This window comes from Hoplias malabaricus, chromosome 4 (assembly GCF_029633855.1).
Source record: "Hoplias malabaricus isolate fHopMal1 chromosome 4, fHopMal1.hap1, whole genome shotgun sequence".
Taxonomy (NCBI): domain Eukaryota; kingdom Metazoa; phylum Chordata; class Actinopteri; order Characiformes; family Erythrinidae; genus Hoplias; species Hoplias malabaricus.
In genome coordinates this window covers 70,857,926-70,876,996 of record NC_089803.1, presented here as the reverse complement: position 1 = coordinate 70,876,996, position 19,071 = coordinate 70,857,926, and the positions used below count along the sequence as shown (strand labels likewise).

Below are 19,071 nucleotides of genomic sequence, written 5' to 3'. Positions count from 1 at the left end.
AGTCCCGCTGTGTTTACCGACTTCGATCAGTGCTTCCGCGTTTTTAAAATACACTTTATTTTAAGAAAATTAACGAATTAATATACGACATATGTTTAGGAACTTTATCACACATCGATATTTAAAAGGAAAATAAATTACATTTCGCAAATATAATAATTAATTATATATATTACCAAGTATGTGATAAAAACATTCTTATTTTCTTTAAAAGAAATATAAATGTATATAAAATAAACCCCGTTTGTTTCCTACTTTTAACAGTTTTTAAATGTTCGTTTAACTGTCCTTTTTCCTGCTTTTGTATATCAACCTTGAGCTTGGGAAAGGCGCTACATTTTGGGGACTACACGCTCTTCTATGACGTAAACCATCACTTTTTAAGAAGGTTAGGATGTAATAATAACGGTTAGAGAATGTAGGGTCAGTGCTTATGGATAATATAAAGAAAAGTCTCTACAAAATCAATGGGACGATAGGTAATGTCCCCACAATGCATGAAAACAAAAAAAAGTGTGAAGTAGTCGGAGACGGTAGGTTCGAACGCTGTACTGAACTTTTACGTGTGTTTGTTTATGTTTGTATTTGTGCATTCCTGAGACTCAGAGGCTCCGTTAGGGGGCGCTGGGTGGTTTAACAGTCTCCGGTTTTCTTTCTCTTTGAGGAGGAAGCTGTTGGGGGGCGAATAAACACAGGAGACACGTGCGGTGGCGGAGAGCTGGAGTTAAAGCTGAAATATGGAGCGAAAGGAGAGTAAACGCACGGAGAGCAGCTCTCAGGATTTACTTCAGTGTGGGAACGGGAAAGGTACTTTAACTGTGTCAGAGGAGCGAGCTTTTATTCTACAGCTCTGACACTAAGTGCTCAAATATAATTAATATGAATGTTGACGTTCCTTAAAGTTATTTACAAACTTAGAGACGAAAAAGAGACGTTTTAAAAGAACAGTGTGTAGCTCAGGTTTTACAGCATATTTTAAAGGGAAGGTCAACGGATTAAAAAATGCTGTATATTTATGTTAATTAGTTCATTATTTGTAAGTTGGCTGGTCATATTTTGCAGGATCAGATGTACTTCCTGTCTTGCCAGCAGCCTAGCAACCATCCGGAATGCCTTAGCAACTGCTTAACAATACCTTAGCAACCACCTGAGATACCATAGCCACATCCTAGCAATTCCTTTACAACTAACAAGGACACTACGGCTACATCCTAGTAATAACTTAGCAACCCATAGTTTACCGTAGAAACATCTTAGCAATGTGTTAGTTCCTTTTGTTTGTTAATAAAACTTTTTTGTTTGTTTTTTTTTGTTTGATATACAATAAAGACCAAAATGACAGGAAGAAATGACATTTCTCTCTCTCCCTCACTCCCTCCAATTTCTTCCAGGAATCCACGAGAAGCTCTTACTGAAACCTAAGGCCAGGGCTTCACTGCAGACTGAAAAGGTTCCCCGAAGCAGTGGTGAGTTGAGGGATGTGAAACAGAGTAATGCTTTTTTCCAGCTGTTTGTAACACAACTGGAGCTCTCCACGCTCGGAGGAGAACACTAACCGCCTAGATCTGTTACGTCAGCTAATGGATGGGGACAGAGGCAGGGCTTTTCCAAAGACAGAGGGCTATTTTGCTCACTTTAACTATCGGCCTTAGATGTGGGTAACATGAGACGCCAGTCCCTGCTGGGTCTGAAAGGAGGAGGTCAGGGAAGGTTTTAAGGCGGCGCATGTGGAACCGGTCAGCACTGGTCTGAACGGAGGAGGTCAGGGAAGGTTTTAAGGCGGCGCATGTGGAACCGGTCAGCACTGGTCTGAAAGGAGGTGGTCAGGGAAGGTTTTAAGGCGGCGCATGTGTGAAGCCAGTCAGCACTGGTCTGAAAGGAGGTGGTCAGGAAATGTTTTAAGGCGGTCAGCACTGGTCTGAAAAGAGGAGGTCAGGGAAGGTTTTAAGGTGGCGCATGTGGAACCGGTCAGCACTGGTCTGAAAGGAGGTGGTCAGGAAATGTTTTAAGGCGGCGCATGTGGAACCAGAACCACCGATGTTCTCCTCCCACACACAGCACAGTGCAGTTCCACAGCCGTCCACCAGGAGGAGACACCTATCAAAGGAGTGGACTGACTAATCACACTCCTCCGCAGGGTCTTAGTGCCCTCTCGCTGACTGTTTGGACAGGGATCTGCAGCACGCTGTTATAAGGTTTAGAGAGGACACTTTCACAAACAGGCAAAGGCGGTGGATTATGTATAATTTACAAAAATAATTTAATTATTAACCAAAAACATGGTTACAACTGTACTTCCTTCGAAATCATGTACATTAACATACTTAACCCCGCCACAAATAAGAACACTATCTCCTTATTAAACATTTATAGACCACCAGGGCCCTATTCAGAATTTATAAAAGAATTTGGTGAACTAGCTGCTAATTTAGCAGTGTCATGTGATAAGTTAATAATTGTAGGAGACTTTAACATTCATTTTGAGAAAAGTGATGATCCCCTAAAAAAGGCGTTCACATCAATCATAGATTCTGTTGGGTTCACACAAAATGTATCAGGTCCTACTCATTATTGTAATCACACACTAGACTTGGTTTTGTCCCTGGGCACGAACATAAAAAACCTAAATATTCTCCCTCAGTCTTCCACAGTCTCAGACCACTACCTAATTTCATATGAACTGAGTTTAGATATTAAAAAATGTACATGCCCACATTATTATCTAAAGCGCTCACTAACCCCATCTACAGCCCCTAAATTTACTGAAAACATCACTGATTTATTGACCTCAGTCAGTAGTCCAGCAGACCCACTGGAGCTGGATAGACTAACGGACTACTTAGATAACACTCTTCGATCAACTTTAGATAGTGTAGCACCGCTGAAGCGTAAAAAGCTACAACAGAAAAAACTCGCTCCCTGGTATAATGAAGAAACACTCACCTTAAAACAAACCGTAAGGAAATTAGAGCGGAAATGGCGGTCGACTAAACTGGAAGTATTTCACTGTGCCTGGAAAGACAGCCTTATCCAATATAGAAAGGCACTCGTCAGTGCACGTTCAGCACATCTGTCCTCACTGATTGAAAATAATAAACACAATCCTAGAGTACTCTTTAATGTAATCTCTAAACTTACAAACAATCGGACAGCTACTGATCCACAGATCCCAGCCATTCACACCAGCAATGCTTTTATGGACTTTTTTAACAATAAGATTGAAAATATTAGACAAACAATAAATACCATATTACTAAATCCAGCCTGTCTGTCATCTGGTGTGGATGATATAGAACAAAACATAGAAGAAAGACTAGAGGACTTTGACCCACTACCACAGCTAGAACTGGAGAAAATCATCTATTCGTCAAATTGTACGACCTGCACACTTGATGCAATACCAACAAAACTATTTAAAGAAGTATTACCAGTCATAATCAATCCCATTTTAACAATCATAAATTCATCCCTTAGACTAGGTCACATACCCAAAGCATTTAAACTAGCAGTTATTAAGCCCCTAATCAAAAAACCGAATCTTGATCCTAGTGTACTATCCAATTACAGACCCATCTCTAACCTTCCCTTCATATCTAAGATCTTAGAAAAAGTTGTGGCCCAACAACTTAGGTCATACTTGCATAAGAATAACATATATGAAAAATTTCAATCTGGTTTTAGGCCACACCATAGCACCGAAACAGCTTTAGTTAAGATAACAAACGACCTTCTTCTCGCCTCTGATCGAGGCTGCGTATCCATGCTAGTTCTACTAGACCTCAGTGCAGCTTTCGATACAATTGATCATACTATTCTGCTAGAAAGATTAAAAAACATGGTTGGAATAACAGGAACAGCCCTATCATGGTTTAAGTCTTACCTCACAGATCGCTATCAGTTTGTAAACGTAAATAATGTTTCTTCTACTCATACAAAAATGAGATTTGGAGTTCCCCAAGGCTCCATTGTAGGACCTTTACTATTCATATTATACATGCTGCCACTGGGCAGAGTTATTAGCAGGCATGGCATTACCTTCCACAGTTATGCAGATGACACACAGTTATACATATCAGCCAAACCAGATGACAAACCTACACTAAAGAAAATGGAGGACTGTGTTAAAGAAGTGAAGCATTGGATGTCATACAATTTCCTTCTGCTAAACAGCGACAAAACCGAGGTTCTCCTTCTAGGTCCAAAACCTGCTATAAATAAGGTATCAGATTTAATACATAATTTTGACTTCCCTGTTCTCCCGAGCTCATCAGCTAAAAATCTGGGTGTTATAATTGATTCAGATCTATCATTTGATCAGCATACAGGTAACATTACAAGAATAGCTTTCCTACATCTTCGGAACCTCGCTAAGTTAAGAAATTCCTTATCCCTCCCAGATGCGGAAAAATTAATTCACGCTTTTATTACATCAAGATTAGATTATTGCAATGCACTTTTATCAGGATGCTCCAGCAGAAACCTGAGTAAACTCCAGTTAATTCAAAATGCTGCAGCCAGGGTCCTCACTAAGACTAGAAAATTTGATCATATCAGTCCAGTCTTATCGGCCCTTCACTGGCTTCCAGTTAAATTCCGTATTGATTACAAAATTCTTTTACTCACGTATAAATCCTTACATGGTCTCGCCCCTGAATACCTGCGAGACCTCATCACACACTATGAACCACCAAGATTACTCAGATCTCAGGGCGCCGGCCTCTTACTAGTACCCAGAATTTATAAGACTTCAGCGGGGGGGAAAGCCTTCTCCTACAAAGCCCCTCAGCTCTGGAACAATCTTCCAGCTAGTGTTCGGGACGCAGACACAGTCACTATGTTTAAGTCTAGGCTCAAAACACACTTGTTCAGTTTAGCCTTTGGCAACTAACCTCTGTCTAGTTTAAGGTTGTCGTTTCAGGAACTCATGGACATGGAGAATCAGGGTAAACCTGGATGATGTGCTCACAATTTCTCTTGCTTGGAACGAAAGGATGTCTTTGCCTGAGCTCCTTCTGGTTTCCCTACTCCCAGTCTGTTACAGTCTGATCCGTCACTACACTAAAATATTCACATGCTCTTATTCTCTGCTGCACTCAACTAAACTAACTGCTTCCCTTTTACTGTTTTACTGTTTTTTTCTGAGAGAATGGTGGCCCACTGATGGAAGACTGTTTGCTGGATTCTCCTGCAGACCAGACCAGCTGCTCACCTTATTATTATTATTATTATTATTATTATTATTATGTAGCATAATGACACTTCATTGGTGATCATTTAAAATTCAATCTATAGTTTGATCAGAGGAGGATGGGTCCCCTTTGTGAGTCTTGGTTCCTCCCAAGGTTTCTTCCTCCAGCCTCGAGGGAGTTTTTCCTTGCCACTGTCGCCTTCGGCTTGCTTGCATTGGGCTTTTATTTAAATGTTCTGTTTTGAAACTGTGAAGCTGCTTTGTGACAACGTCAGTTGTAAAAAGCGCTATACAAATAAATTTGATTTGATTTGACAAATTCAGTCAGTTCAGAAAGTGTTTATGACATGTCCCCGGTGTCCGCTCTCACAGTCATCTTTTACAATGAAAAATATATAAAGTTTTGTGAATTCTAGAGATTACTTTCTATGTCTTAAGTGGCATTTTTTGTGTCTGAAGTTTGTTTTTTCACATCCTGTGTGTGTGTGTGTGTGTGTGTGTGTGTGTGTGTGTGTGTGTGTGTCTCAGTCATTGACAGGCTCCAGAGTTTCCTGCCTCAGATGGCTCTGGCCAATGAGGCTTTGCGGCAGCAGATGGAGGCGACTCCTGTGGGTCACTTTGACATTGAGAGCGTGGAGGATGCGGAGAAGGTCATTGAGATGGTGAGACTCCTTCAACACTTAAGTTTTAATAAAGACACACACAGATTGAGAGAGAGAGAGATTTAGGAAGAGTTTACTTTAAAGCAAAATGAGAATCAGGGATGATCCCCTCCCTCTCTCTCCACCCCCTCTCCTTCCAATGCTCCCTCCCTCTCTCTCTCTCTCTCTCTCTCTCTCTCTCTCTCTCCATCTCAAACCCTTCTCAATCTTTTACAACTTCTCATGCACCTCCTTCCACCCTCCCTCCCTCTCTCTTTGTCTATCCTTCCCCCTTCTTTCACTTCATTCCGTATCATCCTTCTATGCTCTCCCCCAAATCCTCTCTATCTCTCTCTTGTCTCTGTCTCTCTCTCTCTCTCTTGTCTCTGTCTCTCTCTCTCTCTCTCTTGTCTCTGTCTCTCTCTCTATCTCTCTCTTGTCTCTATCTCTCTCTTGTCTCTGTCTCTCTCTCTCTCTCTTGTCTCTGTCTCTCTCTCTCTCTCTTGTCTCTGTCTCTCTCTCTCTCTCTTGTCTCTGTCTCTCTCTCTCTCTCTTGTCTCTGTCTCTCTCTCTCTCTCTCTCTCTTGTCTCTGTCTCTCTCTCTCTCTCTCTCTTGTCTCTGTCTCTCTCTCAGTTCAGTTCAGTTCAGCAGTGCTTTATTGGCATGAATGTAAAACAATACACTGTTGCTAAAGCATATTACAGAAAATACATAAACATATAGATACAGATACAGTTACAACAACAGGAAATGATATTTACAAGATTAATGATAATTAAATAAGAAAAGGAAAATAAGAGCATGGAGACAATATAGATGTTTAATAATCATTAATAATCAGTAATATTCAGTAATAATTAGTTACACTGTTGACTGACCACACTGGTTGTCCCTCAGGTTGTGGCAGTCTGTCACGTATTTGGCTGCGTGTGGGATCAGCTCCTCCTTCTCTCCCAGTACATACTGGAGCTTCTCTGTATCAGTGAGGAGCAGGAACTCAGGACAGACTCGACTCGCTCTCTGGTAGAACCTGCTCCTGATGGACTCATACTTGGGGCATTGGGTTAGGAAGTGCAGCTCTGTCTCCACCACCGAGAGCTCACAGTGAGAGCACAGCCTGTCCTCTCTGGGGACCCAGTTCTGTCTGTGACGGCCGGTCTCCACGGCCAGACTGTGCTCACTGAGTCTGTACATGGTCAGTGTCTTCCTCAGTGACCTCTCCCTGATGGTTGTGAGGTATTTGGCCAGTGTGTATTCTCTGTTTAGGGCTGAGTAGCTCTGTAGTTTGTGTTGTTGGTGTATGGTGTGAGTCCAGTGTGTGAGATAATTGTTTTGTTGTTGGATGATGATGTGCTGGGGTCTGATTTTCTGAGTGAGTGTGTGGTGAGGATGTTTGGACTTGGTGATGTCGTTTGGCTGTAGGTCACCGAGGGTCAGGACCAGCTGGCTGAGGGGACTCCTATCAATGTGAAGCTCCTGATTGGACAGGGCTTTGTAGTGCAGTGACTGGGGGTCACTGGATTTAAGATGCCTCCAGAAGTTCAGAGCTCTTTTCTGAATGGCTATGAGGAGGGGGTACTGCCCTAGTTCGGCCCTGCAGCCGTTATTGGGGGCCTTTCTCTGCACATGAAGGATACTTTTGCAGAATTCCATGTGCAGGGTTTCAATTGGATGTTTGTCCCAATTCGTGAAACTGCTCTGTGTTAGGGGTCCCCACACCTCACTGCCGTACAGAGCAATAGGCTCAATAACCGATCTGAACAGTTTCAGCCAGATTGGAATTGGTATCTCGAAATTAATGGACTTTTTGATGGAAAATAGAGCCCTCCTGGCCTTCTCTCTGAGCTCCTTCACAGCCGAGTCGAAACCTCCCGTGGAGCTGAGGGTTATCCCCAGATATGTGTATGTTTTAGTGTGCTCAATGTTGGTGTTGTTTATTGTAAAATTGTAGTTCCCCTGATTTTTAGACCTCTTCTGAAATGTCATTATTCTAGTTTTTCTCTGGTTTACAGACAGAGCCCAGTTTTGACAGAAGTTCTCCAGGACGTTTAAACTTTCCTGGAGTCCTTCTCTGGTCGGTGACAGCAAAACAAGGTCATCTGCGTAGAGGAGGCACTTGATTTTGGTGTCCCCCAAAGAGAGGCCGGGTACTGAGTCACTCAGGTCCAGTTTATCAGCCAGTTCATTGATATAGATATTAAAGAGAGTGGGGCTCAGGCTGCAGCCCTGACGTACTCCTCGAGACTGTGGGAAGAACTCTGTCCTGAACGTTCCCATTTTCACTGCACATTTACTGTGAGAGTACATTGATTTAATGACGTCATAGGTTCTCCCCCCAACACCGCTTTCTAAAAGTTTATAGAATAATCCTATGTGCCAAATGGAGTCAAACGCTTTTTGAAAATCTACAAAACATGCGAAGATTTTGCCTTTATTGTGATGTATATGTTTATCTATCAGCGTGTGGAGGGTGAAGATGTGGTCAGAGGTTCTGTGGTGCGGGAGGAAGCCGATCTGAGCTCTGCTGAGGACGTTATGGTCAGTGAGGAAACCCGTGAGTCGAGTGTTGAGGACGCTACAGAAGACCTTGCCCAAGTTGCTGCTCACACAGATCCCTCTGTAATTGTTTGGGTCGTATTTGTCTCCGGATTTGAATATGGGGGATATGAGACCTTCGCTCCAGACGCTGGGGAAGTGGCCTGTGTTTAAAATAAGGTTAAATAGTTTGAGAATGGCCAATTTGAATTTTGAATCTGTGTGTTTTATCATTTCGTTCATAATGTCGTCTGTACCACAGGCTTTTCTGGGCTGGAGGCCTCTGAGTTGTTCCTCTAACTCTGACTCTGTGATGGGGAAGTCCAGTGGGCTCTGATAGTCTTTGATCACTGTGTGGAGTGTTTCTAATTTACTGGATATTTGCTGTTGTTGTGTATTTAATAATTGACGACTGTACAATGATTCAAAATGATCTCTCCACACGTCTCCATCAGCGATCGCTAAATCATCCTGATGTTTTCTGTTTAAAGACCTCCAGTTGTCCCAGAATGAATTGGAGTTGATTGAATTCTCCAGGTTGTGTATTTGTTGTTGTATGTATTTGTACTTTTTGGTTTTGAGTGTGTGTTTGTATTCTCTCGGTACCTCACAGTATTCAGTGCGTAATTCTTCGTTAAGTGGTTCCCTGTGTTTCTGATTGGATAATTTTCGGACTTTGTTTCTCTTTCTCTTGCAGTCGTGATCGAACCATGTGTCTGATTGGATTTTTCTTGGTTTGTTTTTCCTGATTGTGAGATTAGATAGTCGGACTGCATGATCAAAGATATGATTTAAGTTTTCTACAGCCACGTCAACACCTTCTTTATGTTGTTGGTAGGTGTTTGACAGATAGGAGTCGAGACGTGTCTGGATTTCCGGGCTGTTTACGGCGTGGAGGTATTGGTCAGTGCTGTCCGGAGTCCACCTGAGTGTGTGTTTGAGTTTGTACAGTGTGCTGGGGTGTTTCTTGTGGTCAGTTCTAATGATTCTGTTCAGATAGAGTGTGATTTGGCTGTGATCTGAGAGGGGTGTTAGTGGCTTGACCGTGAAGGCTCTGAGGAAGGCCGGGTCCAGATCGGTTATAGCGTAGTCCACCGTACTGCTGCCGAGAGCCGAGCTGTGGGTGAGCTGACCGTAGGAGTCCCCTCGTAGTCGACCGTTTACGACGTACAGACCCAGGCTTCGACAGAGCTGTAGCAGGCTCTTCCCATGAGCATTCACAGATTTGTCATAGTTTTCTCTGCGGTGGAACATTGGGAAGTGGACGTTGTTCCCTGTTATAAAGTGGTCACCGTGAGAGCTGATGAAGTCGGGCTGAGCTCCTGTCCTGGCGTTCAGGTCTCCACAGATAACCACATGTCCTTGTTTTTGGAAATGACTGATCTGTTGTTCTAAATCCAAAAAGGTTTCTTCTTTGAAATAGGGCGATTCTGCTGGGGGGATGTAGATGGCACAGAGAAATATATTTTGGGGGGTTGAGATTAACTGCTTATTAATTTTGATCCAGAGAAGATTTTCCCCTTGTTTTACTTTTTGAATCGATTGAGAAAGTTCTGATTTAAACCAGAGGAGCATCCCCCCCGAGTCTCTTCCCTGAGAAACTCCCTTTAATTTAGTGGAGGGCACCACTAACTCCCTGTAACCTGGGGGACAACCAGTGGGCTCGTCTCCTCTACTCCATGTCTCCTGCAAAATTAATACATCTATATTTCTTATTTCTTGTACAAAATCAGGGTTTCTGCTCTTTAAACCAAATAAAGAGGAGTTTAAACCCTGGATATTCCATAGAGAGATGCGAAAAGATGTCATTCTGTGTGAATTAAAGTGTGTTATTTTCTAAAATTTCAAAATAAGAGAGATAATTGAAAACAATAGACTGATAATTAATATTAATAAAAAAGATCAAATTTCCATTTCTGTGTTAATCACGGTACAGAGAGGAAATAATGTACACTGTGGAATAATTAATGTCCTTTACCTCTCTGGTAATATGCCTCTTACCACCGGCAGTGTCCCATCAGATGTGTGCAGATGTGGCTGAGCATCTGCTGAATGTCTCTCAGCTCAGAGGTGGTGGTGTTTGCTGCTCTGCCGACCGCCTGGGCGTAGCTCAGTGTTCCTGGTCTGATCTGGAGTTGAGGAGCTGGTGTTGGGCCCTGGTTCAGTGGTGCAGTGTGTGTACCTGTGCTAGGTGATGGAGCTGGTGAGGGAGCAGGGTGTTCATGGTGGCTCCTCCTCCTCCTGTCTGGTAGTGGTGGATAATGATGACCATGTTGCTCAGGTCTCAGATGGGGGATCGGTCGTACTGCAGGTCGTGGTGAGGGTCTTGAAGGCTGTGTGTATCGAGGTCCACGTCCAGTGGTGTGTTGGTGTGTAGTGATGTTCCGGGCCAGCGCCACATCTTTTAGTGTCTTTGCAAACACAGGAACTACCTCTTTGAACAGATGGACGTGGTCGAAGAGGCAGGCTGTGTCCAGAGTCGGGTGGTGGGCGAGGTGGGTGTTGGGTCGGAGGGCACACTCTCTGGAGATCCTGGCGTTGATTTTCTGGATCGTATCCGGGTGGAAATCTTTGCGGGGCAGCAGGGTGGAGATGATGATTTTGGCATTAGGGAAGGTGTTGCAGGCCTTCTCTATAACTGCTCTCAGGGACACAGCCACTCTCTCTTGCTGAGCTCTCAGGTCGTTTGTTCCTGTGTGGATTATGATGTGGGTTGGTGAGCCCAGATTTGCCTCAGAGAGTAGCTCCAATGCTCTTTTTGTAGTTGGACATCGGAGTTTAGTGACTCTATGTTTAGGGAAGAGTTTTTTCTCATCAATAAACTTCCCATTGGAGTCCATTAGCAGTGCAATGTTCAGATGGTGTATAGTCCCGCTGGGCTCCAGATGTGCTTGGAGGCTGGTGGAGGTTGAGGGAAGAGGCTGTTGTGAGTCAGCCCGGGTTAAAGGTGGAGGTGTTTGGAGGCTGGAGGAGGTTGAGGGAGGAGGTTGTTCTGAGTCAGCCGGGGTTAAAAGAGGAGGTGGTTGTAGAGGCTGCAGTGGACTGGTGGAGGTTGAATCTTGCGGGTGGGTGAACAGGTCCTGGGTGGGTTTCTGTGCTGTTACAGGAGCCTGTTGCTGATTGAGGAGCTGGTTTCTCAGACTCCGTACAATGTCGTCTCTCTGTCTCAGCTCTTCTCTCAGAGCAGTTATCTCCTTTCTGTGGTTGTCCCTGTCCCTCTCCCTGTCCTTCTGTAGTCCTCTCACCTGTGCTTTAAGTTCAGCCAGCTCTTTTCTGTAGGTCTCTCTGTCTTTTGTCAGCTCTTTGTCCGGTTGCTGTTCCAGGACCATCTCCCGAAGGTGCACTAACTCCACCTCCAGTCGAGTGAAGTGCTCCTTCATCAGGGTAATGGAGGTGTGGAGTGAAGGGTGTTGGTCTTGATCGGTGTCCTGGTCCTGAGCGGAGGGTTCTGCTGTGTTGTGCTGTGTGTGAGGGTTCGGTGCTGTAGTGCTTTGTGTGGGAGCACAGTCACAGCAGAGTGTCACTGGTTTTTTCTTTCTCTGCAGTCTCCTTAAGTTCATTAAAGGCCTCCTGAAACTCACCGAGGTTCCCCTGAACCATGAGTGTTCCGTTCTTGTAGATGTTGACTGTGATCAACACCGTCTCTGAGTCGTTGGGGTCTTTGATCTTTACCTTCCACCCGTTACAGATGCCCTCCTTCTTCACAGAGGGGTAGTGGGAGGTCAGAGCTTTGTGCCATGAGCTGGGGTGGTCAGAGTAGAAGATGAGGTTGCTGACTTCCCCGGTCTTATACAGATCTGCAAACAGAGTCTCCGGCTTCTCCTTCAGCAGCTTGTGTTTGAACTGCTTTCGGGCGGCGTCACTCTTCACCTCGGGGGGGTATGTGACTGTGTGGAACTGTGCAGGAGCGCAGAGTGAGGCCTCGCTGTCTTCAGGACAGCAGGAGAGGAGCAGGGCTTCCTCTGATTGGCTCATTCCGAGAGCTCGTTCGAATGTCACTGACGGAATGTTTATTCTCAATTGTCAACTGACACTTTAGCTTTAGCCCTTAGCTTAGCTTTAGTTTGTTCTTAAAATCTATTAAATATCAGCAAAACCTTAAACAAATAAGCTCTTATTTTTCCTCCACTGTGTGTAAAGGAGGTGTCACTCACAGATGAGCTGTTGGTGATGTGGGTGACGCTGGGGGAGATGAGTTTTCCTCTCTTTCCTCTGACCTCAGTTTTGCTGTTAGCTCTGTCTGGGTGTGTTCTTCTTACAGTTACAATCAGAAAACCTCAAATATCTCACAGATTCTGTCGATTTTAGTCTCGTTTTTTGTAATTCTGTTCTTAGTGAATCTTTCTGCAGTGTTTCTTGAGACTATTTCAGAATTTCTCTCATTTAAAACCAGAAAATAACACGAAAAGTCTGGGAGCTTACACAGACATGACTGTAGTAGAATGTAGTAGAATCTCTCTCTCTCTTGTCTCTGTCTCTCTCTCTCTCTCTTGTCTCTGTCTCTCTCTCTCTCTCTCTTGTCTCTGTCTCTCTCTCTCTCTCTCTCTTGTCTCTGTCTCTCTCTCTTGTCTCTGTCTCTCTCTCTCTCTCTCTCTCTCTCTTGTCTCTGTCTCTGTCTCTCTCTCTCTCTCTCTCTCTCTTGTCTCTGTCTCTCTCTCTCTCTCTCTCTCTTGTCTCTGTCTCTCTCTCTCTCTCTCTCTCTCTTGTCTCTGTCTCTGTCTCTCTCTCTCTCTCTCTCTTGTCTCTGTCTCTCTCTCTCTCTCTCTCTCTCTCTCTTGTCTCTGTCTCTCTCTTTCTTTTGTCTCTGTCTCTCTCTCTCTCTCTCTTGTCTCTGTCTCTCTCTCTCTCTCTCTGTCTCTGTCTCTCTCTCTCTCTCTTGTCTCTGTCTCTCTCTCTTGTCTCTGTCTCTGTCTCTCTCTCTTGTCTCTGTCTCTGTCTCTCTCTCTCTTGTCTCTGTCTCTGTCTCTCTCTCTCTCTTGTCTCTGTCTCTGTCTCTCTCTCTCTCTTGTCTCTGTCTCTCTCTCTCTCTCTCTCTTGTCTCTGTCTCTCTCTCTCTCTCTTGTCTCTGTCTCTCTCTCTCTCTCTCTCTCTCTTGTCTCTGTCTCTCTCTCTCTTGTCTCTGTCTCTCTCTCTCTCTCTCTCTTGTCTCTGTCTCTCTCTCTCTCTTGTCTCTGTCTCTCTCTCTCTCTCTTGTCTCTGTCTCTCTCTCTCTCTCTTGTCTCTGTCTCTCTCTCTCTCTCTCTTGTCTCTGTCTCTCTCTCTCTCTCTTGTCTCTGTCTCTCTCTCTCTCTCTTGTCTCTCTCTCTCTCTCTCTCTTGTCTCTCTCTCTCTCTCTCTTGTCTCTCTCTCTCTCTCTCTTGTCTCTCTCTCTCTCTCTCTCTCGTCTCTGTCTCTCTCTCTCTTGTCTCTGTCTCTCTCTCTCTCTTGTCTCTGTCTCTCTCTCTCTCTCTCTCTTTTGTCTCTGTCTCTCTCTCTCTCTCTCTCTCTCTCTTGTCTCTGTCTCTCTCTCTCTCTTGTCTCTGTCTCTCTCTCTCTCTCTTGTCTCTCTCTCTCTCTCTCTCTTGTCTCTGTCTCTCTCTCTCTCTCTCTCTCTTGTCTCTGTCTCTCTCTCTCTCTCTTGTCTCTGTCTCTCTCTCTCTCTTGTCTCTGTCTCTCTCTCTCTCTTGTCTCTGTCTCTCTCTCTCTCTCTCTTGTCTCTGTCTCTCTCTCTCTCTGTCTCTCTCTTGTCTCTGTCTCTCTCTCTCTCTCTCTCTCTTGTCTCTGTCTCTCTCTCTCTCTCTCTTATCTCTGTCTCTCTCTCTCTCTTGTCTCTGTCTCTCTCTCTCTCTCTCTCTCTTGTCTCTGTCTCTCTCTCTTGTCTCTCTCTCTCTCTTGTCTCTCTCTCTCTCTTGTCTCTGTCTCTCTCTCTCTTGTCTCTCTCTCTCTCTCTCTCTTGTCTCTCTCTCTCTTGTCTCTGTCTCTCTCTCTTGTCTCTGTCTCTCTCTCTCGTCTCTGTCTCTCTCTCTCTCTCTCTTGTCTCTGTCTCTCTCTCTCTCTCTCTTGTCTCTGTCTCTCTCTCTCTCTTGTCTCTCTCTCTCTCTCTCGTCTCTCTCTCTCTTGTCTCTCTCTCTCGTCTCTGTCTCTCTCTCTTGTCTCTGTCTCTCTCTCTCTCTTGTCTCTGTCTGTCTCTCTCTCTCTCTTGTCTCTGTCTCTCTCTCTCTCTCTCTTGTCTCTGTCTCTCTCTCTCTCTCTCTCTCTCTTGTCTCTGTCTCTCTCTCTCTCTCTTGTCTCTGTCTCTCTCTCTCTCTCTTGTCTCTGTCTCTGTCTCTCTCTCTCTTGTCTCTGTCTCTGTCTCTCTCTCTCTTGTCTCTGTCTCTCTCTCTCTTGTCTCTGTCTCTCTCTCTCTTGTCTCTGTCTCTCTCTCTCTCTCTTGTCTCTGTCTCTCTCTCTCTCTCTCTCTCTTGTCTCTGTCTCTCTCTCTCTCTCTCTCTCTTGTCTCTGTCTCTCTCTCTCTCTCTCTCTCTCTCTTGTCTCTGTCTCTCTCTCTCTCTCTTGTCTCTGTCTCTCTCTCTCTCTCTTGTCTCTGTCTCTCTCTCTCTCTCTCTCTCTTGTCTCTGTCTCTCTCTCTCTCTCTCTCTCTTGTCTCTGTCTCTCTCTCTCTCTCTCTCTCTTGTCTCTGTCTCTCTCTCTCTCTTGTCTCTGTCTCTCTCTCTCTCTTGTCTCTGTCTCTCTCTCTCTCTCTCTTGTCTGTCTCTCTCTCTCTCTCTCTTGTCTCTGTCTCTCTCTCTCTCTCTCTCTTGTCTCTGTCTCTCTCTCTCTCTCTCTCTCTTGTCTCTGTCTCTCTCTCTCTCTCTCTTATCTCTGTCTCTCTCTCTCTCTCTCTTATCTCTGTCTCTCTCTCTCTCTCTCTCTTGTCTCTGTCTCTCTCTCTTGTCTCTCTCTTGTCTCTCTCTTGTCTCTCTCTCTCTCTTGTCTCTGTCTCTCTCTCTCTCTCTCTTGTCTCTGTCTCTCTGACTCTGTCTCTCTCTGTCTCTCTCTCAGGACGTTGCTCTGGTAGAGCTGGAGGGCTCTGACAGTGAGGAAGTCGACTCGTCTGAGGACAGTAGCTCAGATGAAGAGAGTGTCACTGAAGAAAAACTCAAGCTCCCGGGAGACAGAAAGAAAAAGGCCAACATCCAGGTGCTGGAAGGAGAGGGAGAGTGAGAGCATTTACTGACTTCACTGAACCCCAGACACAGACTTTTCCTCTGAAAGATGAGAGGCTTGTGCTGATGGGGCCTTGACTCTCTCAGCGTCACTCACCCACAGCTTCGGACAAGAGCTGGTGGAAAAACCTGGAAGCCAAACTGAACTCTGGCGTTGCTGGGCGAGGATGAGCGCGTCTGTATTTTTCTCAGCGCGGTCGGTGCAGCCTGCTTCCTGTGGCTTTTATTATTTTTCTTGTAAATACATATTCTGTTCTATGCTTACTTTGAGAGACAGCTCTAATCTGCAGTCGTTCTGATTCATTACACCATGGAACACTGATCGCTCTGGAGATCACACCCGAGGTCGAGATACACTGTGTGTGTGTGTCTTAACCTCAGGAATCCCACTGTAATGTTTGTAAAGTTGACTATTGTTATAATGTTTCAGACTTTTATTTTGAATAAACCTGTTCAACAGTGGATGGTTCTGAACTGCTGTAATGTTTGTGAATTTACATTTGATTTCCATACAACGAAGGGTGTTTAATTTCTGGCCACACCTGTGGAGTCCAACAGGCCTGACAGGTACAGGCACTCGTTCAGGTTTGCGTCTGTCCTTACAGCAGCTGAGGGATGTGTAGGTATTTCATGTTTTACAGTCGCCCTAGTTACACAAAGTGGTAGAGCTCTAGCTTTCAACGTTAAGAAAATGGATTAAGGGACAAATGAACGGGGATTCAAACCCAGATCCAACAAACGAGGGCTGAGAAGGTAAGTGATGCTACTGTGGTCTATTGGATATTTATTGGTAGTGTATAAGCAGTGGTTAAATCATATATTGATACAAGACTATACATGATTTTACCACTAACCTAATGAACTGGTTATTAATAAGTAGAAGTCATCACTTTGAACGTAGAGTGCAGTGACGTCTTAATCGGCCTCCCTTTGAGCTGAGCTTTTACCACCGAGGGGTTAAACAGGACATTCATATCGTGTATAATACGGAGGAGAAGTTGTGTACCTGTTGGTCAAGCATTTACAAGACAATGCCCTCAAATTTCAACGTTAATATTGCGAGGGCAGAATGGATGAATCACAGGCACTGGACTTACGTCACGTCACTTCCGTGTTATCGGCCTCACTTCAACCTCGTGTTCAACAACGGGAGGTTTATTAGAAGGAGCTATGGTGCGTATCTTCGTGAATGGATAAAGCACTCTTTTAACTCTTTTAATTCAGTCTTAATTGGTTTCAAAGCTCAGTAGATTTACGTATTTTTAGGGAATGTTTCACTGTTTTGTCAGTGCCTTTAGCTTTAGCTTGTAGCTTTAGGTGAAAAGTTGGCGTTTTGTGGAGATATCGGGGACATAGTTGGATTGTTTGATGTATTTACAGTTAATATGAGTATATTTACAGTTTTAAGGTGATGTGTATGGTTTGGGTCGTCTTTAATGGGCCTCTAGACGAAGCGTGATTAGCGAGTGCTTGTTTAGCTGGTTGTGCGTATTTCGCAGCACGTGTAACTAGTTTTGCTGATTCTTATTGAGTTTTATTTGGCGTTATTCCAAGATGTCTTCACAAATCTGTCGGGACATGTGGAGGGAAATGTTTAAAGTCTGTTTTCATTCCTCAGACCCGGGCCGTGATCCATGGAGCGCTGAAGCCTGCCGCGGTTCCGTTCTCTACTGACTCAGAGAGTCCTAGGGTATGTTCTGAAATGAGCGTTATTATTAGAGTCTGATTGTATGCTCTTGAAAGTGTTTCTTAAACAGCTTTCTGGTTTTAGGTTTCCGTTCAGTGTGAGGAAAACCCAGAGGGTGTGAACGGGCTCGTCGTATTTGACCACGTCTCGTACGGACTCCCACGACTGACCTCGGATATCGATGCTGAAGAAGTTTCACTTGACTCCGCTCAGGAGGAAGACGTGATGTGGGAAGATCAAAGTCGCCAAAGCTGTAGACGCTATGAAAGACATAGAGACGTTGCCGCACCTCGGGTAGGAGAACTAGACCACGTCCCTGGTCAGGACCGTTGTTTTAATCCCATCTGAACGTACCAACACAGGCATTTTCAGTCGTGTTGGTAATAATTGTGATGTGAGGGCTGTTCTCAGAACAGTAGTGACTGTATAAAACTCAAGTAGCACTGCTGTGTCTGATCCACAGCGACGTGGAAACCGAAGCCACTCGCATCACTGATATTCTCAGTAAGATTTCCCATCCAGTGTGAATCTGTCAGAAATATTACTGAAGTCCTGAGATAAAAGGACATTACCTTAGCTTCCAAGTTAAACCAATACCATCCAAATAGGTCCACACCATGATACTGAACCCACAGTGTGTGAAGAAGTCGAATTTAACGTTGCATAGAAACATCGTTCTTTAATCAGTCTCTTGTAGCTGGGCGGTGTGCATGCTAATGCTAATCAGAACTTACTTCAGCAACGCACAGGTCCTCCCCTGTGCACATCTACCAATCAATGAGCAGCTTTTATGTGAAACAATGCCCCGACTCACACTGCAAAACGGGTAAAATTCCTCTAAAGCTGAGAACAATGAAGAAATGAGAAGAAGCGAGAATCTCTGGACGATCCCTGGTGACTCAGTTATGGCCACATGGTGCTGTTGGAGTTTTCAAACCCAGAAATATCCAGCTGACAGTGTCCTGTGGTTGATTTCTGAATATGAAGGTGATTTATTAGAGTCTGGTTGAAAGTGTTTCTAATACAGCTTTGATCTTTCTGGTTTCAGATTTCCGTTCAGTGTGAGGAAAACCGAGAGGGTCGGAACGGGCTCGTCGTATATGACCGCGTCTCGTACGGTCCCCCGCGACAGAGCGCACACACAGACGATGAAGGAATTGTAACTAATTTAATGCTTCCACTGTGATGCTTTGTTTGAATTAGTTTTGAAATAAATTATTTTTTTTAATCAAAACAGAGACTCTCTTGTTTCTTCTTCCTTATTTCCTTCTGGCCCCGTCCACACTGATCCGATTTTGAAAGTATCCCTGTTCAGACGAATACAAAAACGACTGCATTATCCTGCTAGTCCAGTAGGGGGCAGTAACTCTTTAAGAGACACCAATCAAAACACCATGACGCATGAGAGAAACAAAGTTTAAAGGAACACTAGGAAAGATTTAAGTTTGTTGCTCCTGGGGCTCCCCCTGTTGTAATTAATGTTTACAGCACTGTACTGATTTCAATGGGGAAGGGGAGGGAGCGGTAGTTTCATACCCTCCTCCAAAAGTTACATAGTGCTCTTTCTGCAGTGCTGGGCCCTGAGTAGCAACAACAGAGGATCTGTTCTCCCTCTTACAGCTCAGTGGAACATCACAATGATTTTGAAGCTGTAATTTTAAGGTAGAAATATTACATAGTGTTCCTTTAACCCCAAACCACTGGTAGTATGTACAACCAGTGATACCAAGAACGGCCTGCAGACTGTGCACTGTACAAGCCGTGAGCTCATCGAGATTCTTAATGGAAAACCATCATGATTTTGAGTATGTATTTGCGTAGTGTAGTGAGCAAGT

General features: G+C 44.4%; 1 protein-coding gene across 3 annotated transcripts; it reads left to right on the top strand.

The window, feature by feature from the left end:
* The first annotated feature begins 426 nt into the window (after nucleotides 1-426).
* Nucleotides 427-16,005, top strand: nopchap1 (NOP protein chaperone 1). Of its 3 annotated transcripts, none has more exons than XM_066669721.1 (6): nucleotides 427-533; nucleotides 665-807; nucleotides 1,392-1,466; nucleotides 5,717-5,850; nucleotides 6,728-6,853; nucleotides 15,386-16,005. In XM_066669721.1, exons 2-6 carry the CDS (start codon nucleotides 738-740, stop codon nucleotides 15,545-15,547), a joined length of 567 nt encoding a protein of 188 aa, XP_066525818.1. In that variant the 5' UTR covers nucleotides 427-533; nucleotides 665-737; the 3' UTR covers nucleotides 15,548-16,005. The 3 variants fall into 3 exon arrangements, with proteins under 3 accessions (XP_066525818.1, XP_066525819.1, XP_066525820.1); XM_066669722.1 differs by having other exon boundaries at nucleotides 429-533; nucleotides 668-807; XM_066669723.1 differs by lacking the exons at nucleotides 427-533; nucleotides 6,728-6,853.
* Nucleotides 16,006-19,071: the final 3,066 nt, after the last annotated feature.